The following is a 17,960-nucleotide window of genomic DNA, read 5'->3' on the forward strand; positions in this document are numbered from 1 at the left end:
TTATAAAAACGGGGTCCTCTATCATCCAGGTTTCTGTGTTTTATTTTTCCTATTTAACAGTTCCTTGTGGAGTTGCCTTCACGTTGTCTCCTTTATCTCTTTCCCGTCAGCTTCTCAGAGGTCTGCATTTACCACTGTAAAGCGTCACAGGGACCGAGTTATGGTGAGGAATTCAAGACGTGCCTTTCTGACTTGGAAAAGCGGACACGGCCGGCTCTGGTAGGATTAGGACCCCCAGATCCGATCCCAGCTGGTCACTCACTTGGGAAAGCCCTCAGCCCCCTTCGCAGGGCCCGGTGTTCCCTGTCCATACAAGGGGTACGTTCTGGCAGTCCATGCTGTCTCGGGAGGCGGTGATAGCAGGTCTGTGACACCAGGGTGACCCCACCACGTGCGTCTTGGTATCCTAGAGCATCTAGGCTGCCCGGGGGTGCGCGCTCATCACCCTGCGGGCGTTAATCGTTAACCGCGCCCAGGCCTCGCCGCCGCCGCAGCCTTACCCCGGCTCTGGCTCGCCGCGCCGCGAAGGTTCCCCCGGCCCCCGCAGAGCCGCCAATTGCTGGACTGCAGCCGCGGGCTGGAGTCTCCACCCACAGGAAAAATTCCTGGCCCGCCCCTCCCTCGCTCCCTCGCTCCCTCGCTCCCTCGCTCCCTCGCTCCCTCGCTCCCTCCTGCCCTCCCGCTGCAGCTCCGGCTCCGCTCGACTTCCTGCCGGGCGCTGGCAAGCCGCGCGCTGCCTGGGGTCTCCGGGGGCCGCGCTTGCAGCTGGCCGAGTCCGGGCCGGCTGAGGGGCTGGCGGTGGGCGGGAGCGGTCGGCGGCCTCGGCCCCTTCAGAGAGCGACTTTCAAACTCGCGCCCGCGTCGCGGCAGCACCTGGGCAGCCCCGCACGCCGTGCGCGTCCCGAGCCCGCGGGGCAGCTACCGCTCGGTGAGTGTCCCCTGATTCTCCTCTCTCCCCTCTTATCTCCCTGCATTCGGCTGAGCGGCGGTGCCGGCAGTCACACTGGGGCCCCAGTCCCTTCGCGGCCCCCGTGCCAGCCCCCTGCGGGGTGAGGACCGGGGCGACCGAGGAGGGCCGGGGACTGTGTTGGCTGCTTCCCGGGCCACCCTGCCGCAGAGTGCGCGAGCGCAGGAGGGTCGTATGGGGAGACTTTTTCTGTCTTTTTTTTCCCTCCACTCCGGAAACAAAAGGGGCAAATGCGCCGGGCGGCTCCAGAGAGGCTCAGTTTGAAATCCAGGAAGCCCGCGAGGCCGCGCGCGCCCGAGGGCTGGTGTTTGGCTGGAGCTGTGGGCCTGGCGGGTGGACCCTTCTGCGCGAGGACCCGAGCCTCGGCTCCTGCCAGCCCCGGAGGCGCCTGCAGCCTGTTCCGGGTTGGCGCCGCACGGTGCTCGCTGTTGGGAATCTCGGCTACCTGTCCGGCAGGGAGGAGAGTGGGGGCCAGAAGCGGGGAGCGGAAAGCCCGGCCACCAGCTGCCTCGACGTCGTCCACTCCTGAAGTCGGTTTGGTTCTTCGCACCCCTACACCCAGCCCTTTGGTTTGGAAAGCCAGTATAGGGCGTGCAAGCTTAAATTTTTAAGGCGTTAAATAGCTACTTTGACTCTTCGGGGCGCCTTTGGAACACAAAAGGAAGAACGGAGGGGAGAATGGAATGGTTGGAGGCTGGAGAGGTGTGGCTTTTGGGGAGAGTGTTGTTAGAGGCCGCGAAAGAGTTTGATCCTCGAGGTCACTCGCTAATCTGTTGGCATATGTAGGTGCCTGTCCTCTGCTCTGGGGGCCCCAGCAGGAGACCCACACTGCGTTCACCTTACGGGGAACCCTGGACTGGGGGTTCCCAGAGTCTCCCCAGCCGTGCCTCTGCACGCAGCCCAGTCACATGGCCCTTGCTCAAGAAATAATAAGCAGGGAGGGCAATGACAGTCCGGAGCGGGGGAGGGCCTCCCCGTTGAGCACATCGGCCACCTCGCCTTCAGCAGTGTGGTTTTCCGGGCCATCCTTTGTTGGACAAGGATGGGATCCTGAGTGATTAAACCCCAGCTGTTCCCCAGGAGGAAACTAGGGAGTGAGAACCAAAAGTGTACATTTATCTCTCTGTTATTCATCTCTCCCCTGTGGTTCCGGGCTGGCCCCCTGGATGCAATGGCCTCACTTCTTTCGACACCTGCTGTCCTCCACTCCCTTCCTGGAAGATAGGACAACCCATTAGCTCCCTGGGTAACTTGCCCTGGGGATGGGGCAGGAAGTTGGGGGAAGAGGTACCCAGAGGCCAAGTCCTAGCTGCTGAGGGAGTGATTTGTTGAAGAGCTGCTTTGGGGGCTTTTCTACTGCCTTTTATTAGAAGTGGCATGGCAGGGGAAGTGGAAAGAGCACTGGCCTGATAGTCCAGCACGGGTTTATGCCTGAGTTTTAGACCTGGCTCTTCTGCATAGCATGGAAGATTGGTAGAGTTGAAGAGTGCGAGTCACTTGGGCTGGGGGGCCCCTTGGATTAGCCTACTTCATTTACTCGTGAAGGCAGCAGAGCCCAGAGGGGTGAGGTGATTTCAGCCTTGGACCCTATTGGCCAAGTAGAAACCAGAGGTCAGATGTCCTCATTGTCTGATCTGTGTTTTCTCCAACATGATCTGGCCAATTCACTTATCTTTTCTGACTCAGTTTCCACATAAATAAAGTGGGATTACTTGCCTGCTCTTCCTCATAGGAGCTGTGGTGAGGATCAAAGGAAGCCTCATTTGTGGAAAGTGCTCCATAAACTCCTGTTAAAACTAAAGGGCTCACAGTGGCTCGGGAGGGAGTCTCCCAAGGGTTTTACAATTTGCTGGCTATGTCCCACGTGTGTGCCACAAGGAGACGTTAGATACCAGGAGCCATTGTTGGATGTTTAAAACACCCTGGTCTTAATATCTCAGCCCCAGAGTAAACATTTGCCTTACCAAATCCGCAGCTATCCCACGGTCACTGTTTACGCTGGAAGAGGCCAAAGGCCACGGCCTGCGGGATGACCAGGGCTGGAGGGGGAAGGCGCCTCTGTTGCAGAGGTATGCCTTGCCCGTTCTCTTCTCCCAGCTCCCAGAACCTTGTGAAGGCTCCAGCTGTAAGCCAGGGGTGCTGCCACAAGCCCAGGCCGCCCTGGCCTTGGAGGGTTAAAAGTGAAGCCCTCTGGCTATTCTCTGTTGTGTTGGGGGTTGCAGGGACTCTGGGAGGGTGTTGCTTTTGCAGCTGCACTGAGGGCTGTCTTCAGCTCCTCATCTGTGCCCCCTCCCCCATCTCAGGCCGCCCCTCTGGCCCAGGCCACTGCTCTGTCCCGCCTCTCTGGCCAGCTGCAAGTCCACAGGCCTTTGTTCCGTGGCTGCAAACCCGCCCTACTCCATCCTCCCTCCTCAGCAGAAGCCCTCCGGCGGGGGCCCTGGCAGCTGGAAATCACAACTGCCAGGAGGAAGGGGCTACTGGAGCCCCCAGCGGACCTGGCAGATCCTCATTTCCTCTTGTCAAGCTCATCTGGGCCCCCCAACTCACCTCTGGCCAGATTCCCACACCATCTTTTCTCATCTCTCCTTTCTTCTGCTGAATGGACGGATCACCTTTTCCCCCCAGTACTCATGCCCCTTAGTTCTATTTTAAAGTACTCTATTCATTCATTTAATAGTTAAGGAGTTAGCACCTACTATGTATGAATGCCAGATGCAGAAGACACAGCAGTGAAGAAAATATACAATAATTATTGACCCAGTGGAGCTGACTTTAGCAGAAGTGACAATAAACAAGATTGAAATAGCAAGTGTGTTAGTGATAAACAGAAATAAAAAATATGATAGGGAAGGTAGGTGTGAATTGTCATGGAAGGGGTGAGGTGACAGTTTAGATAGGGTGGCCAGGGAGGCTTCCAGGAGGAAGGTACTTTTGAGGTGATGCCTGAAGGCGGTATTTTTCTTCATCTCTGCCTTTTCTAACTTGAAGCCCAGTTCATCCCACTGTGGCATCGAGGAACAGAGTTTGGAGTTGGACACACCTTGATTTCAAATCCCTGGCTTGACAGCTCACCAGCCCTGCAGGCTTTGATGTGGTGCTAAATTCCTTTGAGCTGTGTTTCTCACCTAACATGGAGTTAGTCATCATACTTACCACATGCGGCATCATGGCAGTGTACAGTGAGATAACATATGTTGAATGCTTAGCAAAGACTATAGAGAGGTTCGATAAATTATTTCTCCAACCAAATTCTGCAGGGCTAGCATGAGATATTTAATGTCATTGCTAAGGACTGTAGGTGCAAAGCTTTTCATTTTAGATATTGGGCAGGAGTGGGGAATTAGAGGGAGGGGAAAATAGAAAACCTTGGCAAAAACTTTCTGGTTAGGGAGGCTTTCCTGCCCTACCCTAGATTGCAGATGGCTGAGGACGTGGGACTCCCAGGTATGTCCTATGCCCACCCCCATCCTACAGATAGGATGACAGGGGCAGCCCTGACCACCCCCCTCTTGCTCTGGAATTCCCCCTGCTTCCAGCCAGACTCAATGAATCACACCTTCTCCCTGACCTCCCGACTCTGCCTCACAGCTGGGAAGGCTGTCCACCCCTCCCCCGGCCTCCGGCAGGTAAATTATGCCTGGAGGTCGGAAGCGGAGTGGGGCGGGGACAAGGGGTAGGGAAAGTGAGGGAGGGGGCAGATGGTGGGTGGAGCTGTCCTAGGAAAGCCCAGAAGGGTGGCAGGAGGATTCTGGTGGAGGCTTCGAGATGGCTCGGAAGACTTTGAATAAGGGTTCGCCATGGACCAGAATTTAAAGTAACAGAGTGACAAACACAATGAGAACTCAGGGTCGGCTGCCTAACTCCTAGACGCTTCTACCCAGCTGATCTGCTGAGTCTCCGCCCCTCTCTGCTGGAACCACGGGCCTACAAAGGGAGGGGTTTAATCTAAAGTACCGCTGTCAAAGTTTGTGGTGAGTGGCTTCCTGGAGACTCTGCCCTAGTTCAGGAAGTGAGGGATGGGCAGTGGAGGATGAGGCCTAGGGAAGTGGTCATGGCCAGTTCCACCCCCCCACCCCACCCCCCAAGTATGTCGCTGCACACTCGGCAGCCAGGCAGGCCCTGTGATGAAGGAACTTCCTGGGACTGCCAGTTGGTGCCTGGAGACGGGTAAAAGCTAGATGATCTGATATTAGAGGAAGTTGCAAAGAGGGCCCTGAACAGCCCCAAGCATGTTAGTGTTGGGTGACCTGAAGTCAGGAGAAAGAAAACCGGACAACGTGGACTGAACTGATCAGCAGGGGGCCCATCGAGAGCTGCTGGTAGCCCCTCTGTCTGTCAGCTGCCTGGGGATAAAGGTTGGCCATGCTAACTGGGTTGCTATCTGGGGACAGGAATGGTGCTGGACTCATCTTTGTGCCCAGACAGCATTGAGAATGGTACAAAGTGTGATCAACAGGGAGTGATGGGCTTCGGCCGTGGTCCCACCCTTAGAGTAATCTGGGCTTGTGGTCTCATTTGCTACAGCTTTTGTTCCATGGGATTAGGGAGAAGAAGGTAGTGTTAGGGTCGAGTCCAGCCCTAGGTGGGCTGTTGCCATCTGGGAATGCAAGCACTAGGGAGAAGAGGGCTTTATACAGTTCTGGCGGCTGGCCTTTGGGGAGGGAGCCCTATGTAAGCTCAAGGAATGGATTTTTAAGGACTTGCACTGTCTTTCATGCTGAGCAGACTTGGGCTGAACACAACCCAAATTGGGTTCTCGTGGGCACAGTGGTAGCTGTGCATGCAGCCTTTTGTGAAACACAGTTTGAGGGTCCTAGAAGTTGATCTGATTATTGCCAGAATCAGAGCTGGGACTGGAAGGGAAAGATGCAGGAGGAATGAAGTCGATTTTACCTTGGGAACATGGTCCCAAAAGGAGAGATGGTTTCTACAGGTGCCGGAAGCTCTTAAAAACTCACATCCTTTACTTCCTAGGCTGTGAGACTGTGTGTGTGTGTGTGTGTGTGTGTGTGTGTAGTATTAGAAAGGAACCAGTATTCTCATATAGCTTCTATTCCTTCAGTTCATTGCTACATCCCCAGTGCCTGTTGTACAGTAGGATTCCAATAAGTATTTGTCGAATAAGTAAGTAAAACCCTACTGTGTGACGAGACCTTAGGAATTAAGGAAATGCTCACACTCTGAATGTTCTGTTCCTGACAGAGAATGTCCATAAGATTCTAAGAAGTTAACCTGTAGTCAGCTGTTCTGACAGTGGGACAGGAAGCCCTGTATTCCTGCAGCATGTAAGAAGGAGACCTACAGTCATTGGGACCTGTCTTCCAAAGCTTGCTACACATTTTGCTCCCATGCAAGTTGGCCCCAAAGTGGACAGCAGGGTGTATTTATAGCGTTGGATATAGTTCTTCCCATAATATGTTCCATAATATCCAGTAACACCTCTCCTACCCTAAACTCTTATTTGGAACTCAGCCACCCAGCACCCTTGCTTATTTGCATGTAGCCAAGAAGGTCGAGGACTCAAGGTCCTACATTTTTCTTCATACCAGTCTTCTCAGACCCTGTTTAACTTCTACATATAAGCTATGTCATGCTATGTTCAAGCTGGGAAGAAGCAGCAAATGAAAGAGGATAAAGGCCGGGCGCAGTGGCTCACACCTGTAATCTCAGCGCTTTGAGAGGCTGATGCCGGTGGATCACCTGAGGTCGGGAGTTTGAGACCAGCTTGGCCAGCATGGTGAAACCCCGTCTCTATTAAAGATAACAAAAATTAGCTGGGCATGGTGGCGGGCACCCATAATCCCAGCTACTCGGGAGGCTGAGGCAGGAGAATCACTTGAACTCAGGATGTGGAGGTTGCAGTGGGCCGAGATTGCGCCATTGCACTACAGCCTGGGCGACAAGAGCAGAACTCTGTCTCAAAAGAAATTAAAAAAATAAAATGAAAGAGGATAAAGAAACAAGCATAGAGGGGGAAAAATGACTACAGTGCAGAGTTGGCAGTGAGAGCAGACTGAGATAAAAACTCCAGGAAAAGCAAGTGCTAGCAGAAGTGCCGGGGATCTTTTTTTTTTTGGAGGGAGGGGGTGTGGAGGGAATGACTTGACACACCTTGGGTGTCTGGGGATCATCAGTTTGATAATTTATGCTTTGCTGGTAATTGTGACCCAGAGTCATCAAGAAAAGGTTAAATTATGTTCCCTTGACTCTGTTTAGGAAGGCAGGGAAGTGTGTAACGGATTTTTAAAAGATTCCCAGTCCGGTTGGCTAAAATTTTAAGTGTTGATACTTAGGTAATAATATCACTAATCCTTTAAATAAGACCAAGTAGGTGGTTTACCCACTTCACCCACCCCAGATGAGGAAACCAAGTCCCCACGAGTTGGGTAACTTGCTCAGGATCGCTCAGCTAATACTTGGCAGGGATGGGGTTTGAACTTTTGGAGCCCGCTCTTAGCCCTACCCCACACTGTTTTGAAACTCTGCATGCTCTTGCAAATGCTGCTTTTTGAATGCCCTCTCTCTACAGAGGTTCCAGCTAGCCAAGGTTTGACTGTGTTACAGTAGAGCCTGGATGAGTTCAATCTTAATTCGGCTCCACCCAAGCAGATTGCCAGTTATCCCAAAGGGTGTTTGCCTCAGTTGAAACAAGAATGCTTTTTTTTTGTTTTTTTTTTTAGACGGAGTCTCACTCTGTTGCCCAGGCTGGAGTGCAGTGGCATGATCTCGGCTCACTGCAAGCTCTGTCTCCCGTGTTCATGCCATTCTCCTGCCTCAGCCTCCCGAGTAGCTGGGACTACAGGCACCCACCACCACGTCCAGCTAATTTTTGTATTTTTAGTACAGACAGGGTTTCACCTTGTTAGCCAGGATGGTCTCGATCTCCTGACCTTGTGATGCGCCTGCCTTGGTCTCCCAAAGTGCTGGAATTACAGGTGTGAGCCACTGCGCCCGGCCAAGAGTTCTTTATATATTCTGGATACAAGTTCATTGTCAAGTATACGATTTACAGATATTTTTTCCCATTCTGTGATTTGTCTTTTCACTTTCTTGGTAGTGTGCTGTGAAACACAAAAGTTTAAAATTTTGATGATGAAGTACAATTTATTTTTTCTTTAGTTGCTAGTGCTTTTGGTGTTACACCTAAGAAACCATTGCTCTCAGGTTCATAAAGATTTACTCCTATCTTTTCTTCTAAGAGTTTGATAGTTTTAGCTCTTACATTTAGGTCTATGACCCATTTTGACTTTTTTGTATATGGTTTGAAATAGGTGTCCAGATTCATTCTTTTGCATGTGAAGATCTAGCACCTTTTGTTGAAAAGACTATTCTTTCTCTATTGAATTGTCTTGGCACCCTTGTTGAAAATCAGTTGCCAATAAATATGTTGTTTTATTTCTGTAATCTCAATTCTCTTTCATTGATCTATATGTCTGCCCTTACACCGGTACCATATAGTCTTGATAACTATAGCTTTGTAGTAAGTTTTGAAATCAGGATGTATGAGCCCCCCAACTTGGTTCTTTTTCAAGGTTGTTTTGGGTATTCTGGGTCCCTTGCTTTTCCATACGAATTTTAGGATCAGCTTGTCAATATCTGCAAAAAAAAAAGTCAACTATATTTTGATAGAGATTGTATTGCATCTTTAGATTGGTTTGTTGAGTATTGCCATATTAACAATGTTCAATGTTCCATTCCATGAACAAGGAATGTCTTTTAGGTCTTCTTTAATTTCTTTCAACAGTGTTTTGTGGTTTTCAGCATACAAGTCTTACACTTTTTTCGTTAAATATATTCCTAAGTATTTTATTCTTTTTGCTGCTATTATAAATGGGAGTCATTAATTCCATTTTATGATTGCTCATTGCTAGTGTACAGGAATAAAATAGATTTTTGTGTGTTGATCTTGTATTCTGGTACATTGCTGAACACTTTTATTGGTTCTAATAGTTTTGTGGTAGATTACTTAGGATTTTCCATATACAAGTTCATGTTATCTATGAATAGAGATTGTTTTATTTCTTCCTTTTCAACCCAGATCTCTTCTATTTCTTTTTCTTGTCTAATTGCCCTGGCTGGAACTCCAATATCGAATATAGTGGCAAGACTGGATATCCTTGTCTTCTTACTAATCTTAGTGAAAAAGCATTGTCTTTCTCCATTGATTATGATGTACCTGTGGGTTTTTCATGGATGTTCTGTGTAAGATTGGGGATATTCTCTTCTCTTCCTAGATTGTTGAGCGTTTTTATCATAGAAGAGTGTTGGATTTTGTCAAAATTTTTTTCTGGGTGTATTGAAGTGATCAGGTGATTTTTACACTTTATCCTATTATCAACCTGAATTATTTTAATTAATTTTTAGATGTTAACCTAATCTTGCATCTCTGGGATAAATCCCACTTGGTCATAATGTATGGTTGTGGTTGCTAGATTCAATTTGTTAGTATTTTGTTGAGGATTTTTGTGTCTATATTCATAAGGAATGTGGGATTGTAGGTTTCTTTTTTCTGATATCTTGTCTGGTCCTGATGGCAGGGTAATACTGGCGTCATAGAATGAGTTGGGAAGTATTTCCTGCTGTTTTTTGGTGGGGTGAGAATTTGTGAAGAGTTGATATGAATTATTCTTTAAATGTTTGGTAGACTTCACCAGGGAAGCCGTCTAGTCCTGGGCTTTTCTTTATTGGAAGTTTTAAAGTTACTAATTTAATCTCTTGTTTAGACTTTTTCTTTCTAAATCTGTCAGTGGTTTGTGCCCTTCTAGAAATTTGGCTGTTTCAACAAAGTTATCCAATTCATTGGCATATAGTTCATGACATTTCCTTATCATCCTTTAAGATATTTTTTGTCTTTGGTGTTCTGCATATATGCTATATACAATATGTCTGAATGTGGGCTTATTTGAAGTTTAACTTGATGTGTGCCTTCAATCTGAGGACTAAAGTCTATCCTTAGTTCTAGAAAGTTCATATACATTATCTCTTTGAAATTTGCACCTTCCCCCATTTCCTTTTTTTTTCTCTGTGGACCTCTAAGTCTATTAATGTTTATATTTCCTGTCTTATTTGTTCAAATTAAATTCAGGATGATTTCTTCAGTTTATCTTTCACTTAACTAATTCTCTCTTTAGCTGTGTTTAATTTTCTATTTAACTATTGGGTTTTATATTTCAATATTGAATATTTTATTTTCATGTATTGCTTTTTCTAATTGGCCTGTTCCTTACCCCCTATACTACCATCTTCTTTTATTAAGATTTTTATCTCTTTTATATTTCCAATCATTTAAACTATTCATCTTTAAACATCTTTTGTAGACCTATTCTTTAATTTCTAGTTCTTTGAGTGCCAGTTTGTTCCATTTTCTGACTTCCTTATGATGGTTTGTTTCCTTGTGTGGTTTGAAATTTCTGTATCAGGTTCCTCTTCAGTGGTTACAGAGGATGGGATACTTCAAAGCAAGGTTTTGGAAGCATGCACTTATTGGTGATGATGAGGTCTGGGGCATATGAGACATGTGAGTGGATGGCTATGGTGGGGTAGAGGAAAAGACTGTTGGAAGGCTCATCCCCCAAAGCTTCACATGTTTGGCTGCTTCTTACAATACAGGTCTCTCTGCTCTAGAGTCACCTCTTTAATGCCTTCCCAGGCCTCCTTAGCTAGTGGAAATTCCCATCTCTCAGAGTATTCTGTTTTCCCTCCTCTATCTTTTTCATAGCACTTACACTTTCCAAAAATGTGTTAGTTATTTGTCTACCTTTTTGTGGCCGTCTTGCTTACTGGAATGTAAGCTCCATGAGAATGAGGATGTGTCTTATTCACTGCTGTGTCCCTAGTACGTGGCACATGGTTTATACTGTCAATACATGTGAGTGAATTTGAGTAGTCTTCTTTTCACACAGGAAGTCATCCCAGCCATGATTCTGAAGCTTTCTTCTGGGCTGGGTATGACCAGGCAGCGGAGAGGAGGTGAACAGCTTGGCCTTCCCTTCCCAAACTTAATGTCTGTGCTCCCACTGGGGATGCCTTTTTCTCCCAGCACAACGGCCCCCAAAATACCATCCATGCTGTGTGCTTCCACCTTCTGGCATGTTTTTACACAGTGGCCAAAATGAGAAGTAGGGATTTGAGTGCCAGAGGACCTGGGGGGGAGAAAAGCACAAAACGCTGGAAGACCTGGTTCTTACCTCTAGGAGGTTGTTACTGAGTTGAGGCAATAGAACACTCAGAGAAAACAGCTTGGGATACTTGCTACTCACTGAGACCCCGTGCAGGTTGGTACCCCCACTGCAAGAGTGTGTGGGTGGAGAAGGAAGGCCTGTGTCTTGGGGTTGTCTACTGCTGGTTACGTACTGTTTTTGGAGGCATCTACAGGTGAGTTATGAATTCCCAGGTGACTCTATTTGGCTCCTTTCTGAGGTTGCCCCATACTCTAGGAACTTGTTGTGAGCAAAAAGTGTTACTTGTAAAAAAGCAAAAAGTGCATGAGAGCATTCCTATGAGGTAGGGTGAGAGATGGCCTTCTTGGCTTCGTCTCTCGGGCCATGTGGGAGGTTGTGGAGAGAATGGTGAAAGGCACAGGGAGTGTGGATTCCAGCAAACCCTGGCTCCCCTGCTTCCCTGACTGTATGGCCCTGGGTACCAGAGTGTTGTGAGGAGATTATATAGAGAATGTGTTTTGCCTTATGTCTGGTATACTCGAATAAATGCTAGCTGAGGTTATTTCAGCCAGGCATTTGGAGAGCCACTTGTGCCTCAGTTTCCTGACCTGTAAAATAGGGATGGCCACCTGCCTTTCCTCTCTGCCCCCACTATTGTGAGGGCAGAAGGGTTAATTATCCTTCAGCCTCGAGGGCCTGGGGTGGGGGAGGTGCTGTATAAACAGAGCATTGTTGTGCTGGTGAATGATCTGGCTTTGTTCTGAAGTCTTCAGTATTTGATTCCTGCAGTTAGTATCCCCTGTGCTTAATTGCTGGAGGTTTGTGCAGGTCCTCAGCCCTGTGGCGCTCACCTCCCAGGGCTGTGGCCTGGGTCCCTACCCAGCGGGGACCTGCAGAATTGTGTCGGGAAGTTGCATTTCCTGGGCTAGGGCCCCCCAGCAATCAGGAATGAGAGAAATGCAGAAAGTATGACCCACACGCAGAACTGGTTCTGAATAGAACATTTATTGACGAAGTTTTGCAGGAGGCGGCGGGCGCTTTAATTCCCGAGGCTGTTGGTGGCAGCTCGCTGCTCACCCCAAGCCTGTTAACTGCTGGGTTGCCGGTGCTGGGGACAATGCGGCTGCCCGGCCCCTCGCCACCCTCGTGGTGCCCGGATGGGAGCTCTCCTGAGGAAAGCGGTAGGTACCCGGCTGGGGCCAGGCCAGGGGATGGGAATGGGGTGGGATGAGGACTCTTTCAACTCCGGGCCTCTAAGCCTTGCCGGACTTCCCCCAGGAAACCCAGCCAATCACAGGCTTTAGGGTAAAAGGCAGGTTTTTCCCTTGTGGGTTAGACACTGAGGACCATAAAGGGAGCAGGCATAGGTGAGCTGCTCTTCTTAGTGGACTGTCATGTGTCTGGGTGACACAGCAAGACAGCCCTTTTGGAGGCAACTGTAAATGGTTCTGCCGGGGACTTCAGGGGGACTTCATGTCGTGAACATTTGGAGTTGAGTGGTTAGAGAAGGTCATGTAGGGCCCTACACACACACACACACACAAACACACACACACACACCACACACACACACACACACACAAAGCAGAGTTAATCTCCCACTTCTTCCTGATGTTTCCTTTTCCCAGAATCCACAGAGGGTGGTTGTTTTGGATCAAACCAAGCGTCAGCTGGTAGAGCAGTTGAAAGGAGGTTATTCCCCTGCCCTGTCTCCTCCCTGGTGGGCAGCGGACCCGACCCTGGCACCCACCACTTCATAGTTCAGAGCAGCAGGAGTGTGGAGGTCGGGGCAGATCGACTGCAAATCAAGGCCTCACTTTTCAAGGAGTAGACGCTGCTTCCTCGGCCGTGTCTCTACACGTGTGCACCCCAGAATTGGGATTGGGTAATACTGCCCCACCGGTCTGAATTCTGGTCCATGTACGCTCCCAGCTGAGGCAGGAAGTGCCCCTCCTCTACCCAGGAACTGGTTGGATGAGTTTCTTAGGCGTCTCTGGTGAGGCCCCTTAGTAGGGGAAGCGAGGAACATGGGGGATGGGGGAAGGAGCTATGGGTAGAGAGGGGCCCCCTGGGCCCTGTAGGATAGGGGAAGTGTGTGTGGCCCTGCTGGCTGAAGGGCTGGCCGCCTTTGGGAATTTACACGTGTGTGTGTGTGTGTGTGTGTGTGTGTGTGTGTGTGTGAGTCCATAAGGTCTGCTTTGGAAAATCCACTTTCATAACTTCTCTGGGTCAGGCACCAAGCCCAAGGTCAGAGCCCAGGGCAAAGAAAGGGGGTGTGTTGGAGCTCTTCTCTTGCTGTATCACCTTCGAAGAAGAGGCGAGGCCTGAGGGAGGGGGAAGGCCAGGGTTGTCTACATAACTTTCTGGGTTTGGATGCTCATGCTTGGAATTGGGAAGGGAGTTGTGTTTTAGGGAATTGCCCTGGCAGCCTTGCCTCCAAGCCACCATTCTGATGGGCTTGGGAAGGGAAAGTGAGAACTGGGGGAAGGAAAAAACCCTTGGGTAGTAAGATGCACACAAACTCCTCCCCCAGCCCAGTTGAGAGCTGCTGGCCTGAAATTCCTCTGAGAGATTTCTTCCATTTAAGAACTGGCATCTCAGTTTTCTAGAGTAGGTGTTCTCTTCCTGTTCCTAGAGGCAGTTAATTTAAATGTAGTTTCATCTCTTGACGTTCATATTGGGTCTCATTTCTTCCTCCTTTGCAAGGGTTGGAATGGGTCTCATTCTTTCTAGCTAATGTTCCCTTGATCTCTCGCTCCTCCTTGAAGCTGTCTCTGAATAGCCAGCACCTTCCTGGGCTTCTGCATTCTTCTTGAACACTCCCTGGCTCTAGGGACACCTGCAGCCACAGCCCATATCATGGTTTGGACCTTTTTAGGGCACATTCTGACACCTCGTCTCATGGAGCCCCATTTCCACGTGTCTTGGTAGTTGTTCTTCCAGACCTGGCTTGGATCTGTCCTTTCCCACAAAGCCACGTGGATTCCTTCCATCTGTCCTTGGCCTGCCTTGCAGCCTGGCCTCTTGTTGCCAGTTGCCCGGGGCGTGGGGGTGGTCTGGGTCCTCTCAGGACTCAGCTGCTCTCTTGGCAGCAAATGCACTCAGATCTCTTCACCTGGCAAAGCTTACTCATCATTTATGACTCAGCTAAGATGTCACCTTCTCCTAGAAAGCTTCCTGGTCCCCCAAGTAGCACTAGCTACTCCTTCTCTTAGCACAGTTTATTTATTCATGCTTTTGTACTAGGACTCAAGGCATTGTTTTGTGAATACTCTGTTTATATGGCCATTTTTCCTTCTGAAGTTCAAGTTCTTCAAAGACAGGGACAATGTCTTTTTCATGTCATATCCCCAGGCCCTGGCATTCATGTTCAGGAGTGTTGAATGAATTCCCAAACTGGAGGCAGTCTTGAACTCCCATACTGCTCATGCCTGGATTCTCTCCCTCCTTTTCTTACAGATGCCTTGTCTTGTTTTGCCTTATAGCATATAAGCTCTGAAGAGTGGAGTCTGTGTGTGACTTGTCCTAACTGCAGGGCTGCCATGATGTCTTTGTGCACAGTAGGTGCTTGGTAAACAGCTTAGGTTGGAAGATTACTAGGGTTATCTTCAAATCAGAGAGAGATTGAGGCACAAAGAGCCCGCTGACTTGCTCCTGATCATACAGTGGCTAGGCAGAGCCAGGGTAGTTTGGAGGAGTGCTGGCTGTAGTCCCTGGGCTCTTTCATACACATTCTTCTGCTTTTCCTTTTTTTGATATTCCTCGTGACTTAGGAATGGGTCCGCACTAGAGCCTTTCCCAGTACCTTGCTGTTTTGTCTTATGCCCTGGCCCTCCCAGATGTCTACCCTGCAGATGGGTTTAAAACCCACGGACCAGTGTCAAGGATGGTTTTTGTTAATCACTTATTTGTGCTTTTGCTCTCTCAAGTTGCCTTAACTTCTGCTCTTGCTCAGGCCTGCGGTGCCCCCTGGCCCTGTTTCTCTCCAGCTCCCAGTAGTACATGCCGTCTCTCCGTGTGGATCCCAGAGGAATGTGCCTCTGGGATCTGCTATAGCTGCGGGATTCGGACTCACTTAATACTTCATTTCTTGGCTTGACCTCCTGTTGGGTATGGGTGTCAGGCTACTTTTCCTTTCCAGCTGAACTGCTGTGTGTCTGCCCTTAGAAGATCATGGTCTATATGGATGTTGAGATCATAGAAGATGGATAAACACATGGGTGGTGGGGGAAGGTTAGGTCATGCTGGTTCACCAAGTTTAACTTGTATCATTATTATTAATTTGAGATGTGGGTCAAACATGGTAGGTACAAGGCAGAAAAATCTCATTGTCTTGATGCTTGCAGAACAAATAAGTGATTTATCCGTTATCATCATCACCACCACCACCATTCTCGGTGGGCTTACTGTGTGTCAGATGTACGGGTTACTTACTTGTGTCATCTCAACCTTGGAGACAACCCAGTCAGGTTGGCAGTATTACTGTGCCTATTTTCCTCATGAGGAACTTGATGCTTGGTGAGGTGAAGTGACTTGCCCAAGGCCACATACAGCCAGGAAAAGTGGAGGGCCTGGAAGTCAAATGGGGTCTGCCTGACTCCACAGCCTGTGGATGAGTTTACTGCATTTGACCTCTGTGGGCTCTACTGCATCTGTGCATATTCTCTTTTCTGCCGAGGAAGCAGAGGGACCCAGTGGGGGCCCCTCCACACCCACTTGGTTCCCACTGAGATTCTCCAGTGCCTTTGAACCTGAGGCAGTAGTAAAATGCAGCTTCCTCCTACCCACCCACCCCCCTCCAGCCTAGAGGCCTCAAAACAAGCAGCCCCTGAAATGGGGATGAGGCCGGAAAGATGGCGAATTTGCAGGGCTGGGTTCTTGAACTTTGCTGGTAAGTAGCAGCGGTCCTGTGAACCTTTTTGACCTCAAGATGAGAGAGGTGGGGCCTCTGGGAACTTTGGATCTGTCTGTGATTTCCAGGGGGTAATTTCTAGTAACACCTTTTAGGGCTTTCTTTGGCTCTTCCGGTTTTGGGGCACATTGCATAGTGACAAGTTGTGCTGGCAGCCAAGTTACCTCTACACTGGCTGTGAACAAGAGCAATTTATAATAAACAATACTTGCCCCCATTTGGCTTTAGCATATGTTTACATGAAACTTCCTGGCAGATTGCTTTTCCTGGGACATTTGCAGGGAGACCAGATCATCACAGCCCCTTTTCTAAACTTGGCTACTTTCCCCTTCCTCCCAGTCTCTTATGGCTGGTCACCTAGTATGTAGCCCAGCGGGGCAGCTATGCCGTGCTCTAGCTCCCTGTCTGGGGCCAAGTAGGATGGGACTACCGGGGTGAATGAGCAGTCATCAATCCTGGCGCTTCTTGGTTGATCGGAAACTTGCTGGCAGTGACTAATGTGGAGACTCATTAGGCTAGGAGGAACTGGCTTTGGTCTTGACCTCACCCACTGTTTACCTTTCTCTTGACTGTGCGAGTGGTGAGCTCATCCCGGCGCCATCTCAGAGTCCTTCCAGCAGGCATTTATTGAACACCTAATGTGCCTTGCTCTCTGGGGCTGAAGGGAAGGTATGGGAAAGAAGGCCCAGCCCACTGGGTTTTACTGTATTGTCCAGAAGAGATGCATGTACATATCAAGCCCCAAGACCGATGCTTTAAGTGATAGGGTGTTTCGAGTTCAGAGGAGTATATTACTTCCCTATTGCCACTGTAACAAATTCTGCAATCTTAGTGGCTTAAATCAACACACATTTGTTGTCTTAAAGTTCTGGAGATAAGAAGTCAGACTGGGTTTGCATGGCTGGGTTCCTTCTGCAGGATCCAGGGCAGAATTTGTTTCCTTGCTCTTCCTAGCTTCCCAGGCTGCCTGTATCCTTGGCTTGTGGCCCCTTCCTCCATCTTCAAAGCCAGCAGTGTAGCATCTTCCAGTTCCCTTCTCTCTGTCCCTCTGCTTTTATTGTCAAACTTCTGTCTGACCCTGACTCCTGCCGGATTCCTCTTATGAGGAGCCTTATGATCACATCAGGCCCACCTGGCTAATCCAGAATAATCTTCCATCTTAAGATCCTTGATTTGATCACATCTGCCTTCTATGTGTCCCTTTTGCCATATAAGGTGACATTCATAGGTTGAGGGTCAGGCTGTAGATATCCTTGGGTGGGGGCGTTATTCAGCTTACACTAGTGTGTATGTTGGGAAATGGTTGAGGAGGCCTTTCTGAAGGAGGTGATTGCTAAATGTGTATAGGCAGAGGGTCTGGGGACACATTCCAGGTTTGGGAGACAACATGGGCACATGTTGGGTAGGTGGGTACAGGGGGGTGTGGATGAACAGCCCTCCCTCTTAGCTAGGTGCCTGGCTTTCCTTTCCTTCCAAGGTCAGGCCGAGGGAACTTTCTGGACTTCAGTTGCAGGCCCAGGCTTTCTCCTGGAGTCCATGTGGGAGGGCTCCCCTGGCAACACAATCCTTTTCCTTCCTGGCAGCTGTGGTCCTGCTGCAAGGGACCCAGCCAGACTACATGGGCCCTGCTGCTCTTAGGTGGTGGGAAAATGCATTCCCGAGGGAAAATGAATTTGAACCAGCTGGGCTGGGTTTGGGTGGCCCAGAAACCTTGGTCACACTGTTGGCACAGCCTCTGCAGGCAGTCACGTTGCTCACATGCACACAAAGTCACTCCCCGGGGAGCCTTCTCTCGCGCTTTATTACGGTGCTCAGGGCTGCTGAATCTCTAGGAGGGATGGGAGGGGTCAGAGTGAGGAAACTGCTGGGAAAGGGGGCAAGGGTCCCCTAGGAGGGGGTCCTCCCCTCCCCCAGGAGAGCC

The 17,960-nt window shown here is 49.4% G+C and overlaps 1 protein-coding gene across 6 annotated transcripts in view; it reads left to right on the forward strand.

Moving 5' to 3' along the window:
* The first annotated feature begins 612 nt into the window (after positions 1 to 612).
* The window catches only part of PLEKHG3 (pleckstrin homology and RhoGEF domain containing G3), a 39,871-nt gene continuing 22,523 nt past the window's right edge, over positions 613 to 17,960 (forward strand). Inside the window, exon 1 of one of the 6 annotated variants that reach the window (XM_003824040.7) lies at positions 613 to 928. Coding sequence is in view for 2 of the 6 variants with exons in the window: in XM_008977755.6 (XP_008976003.2) it covers positions 12,285 to 12,308 (24 nt within the window). In the remaining 4 variants the exon portion in view is untranslated. Of the gene's footprint in view, positions 929 to 11,937; positions 12,309 to 12,991; positions 13,013 to 13,032; positions 13,124 to 17,960 lie in introns of those variants that run through there. The other 5 variants (XM_008977756.4, XM_008977755.6, XM_024925382.4 and 2 more) reach the window with 5 other exon arrangements.

The sequence above is a fragment of the Pan paniscus genome, chromosome 15 (genome assembly GCF_029289425.2).
Source record: "Pan paniscus chromosome 15, NHGRI_mPanPan1-v2.0_pri, whole genome shotgun sequence".
Taxonomy (NCBI): Eukaryota; Metazoa; Chordata; class Mammalia; order Primates; family Hominidae; genus Pan; species Pan paniscus.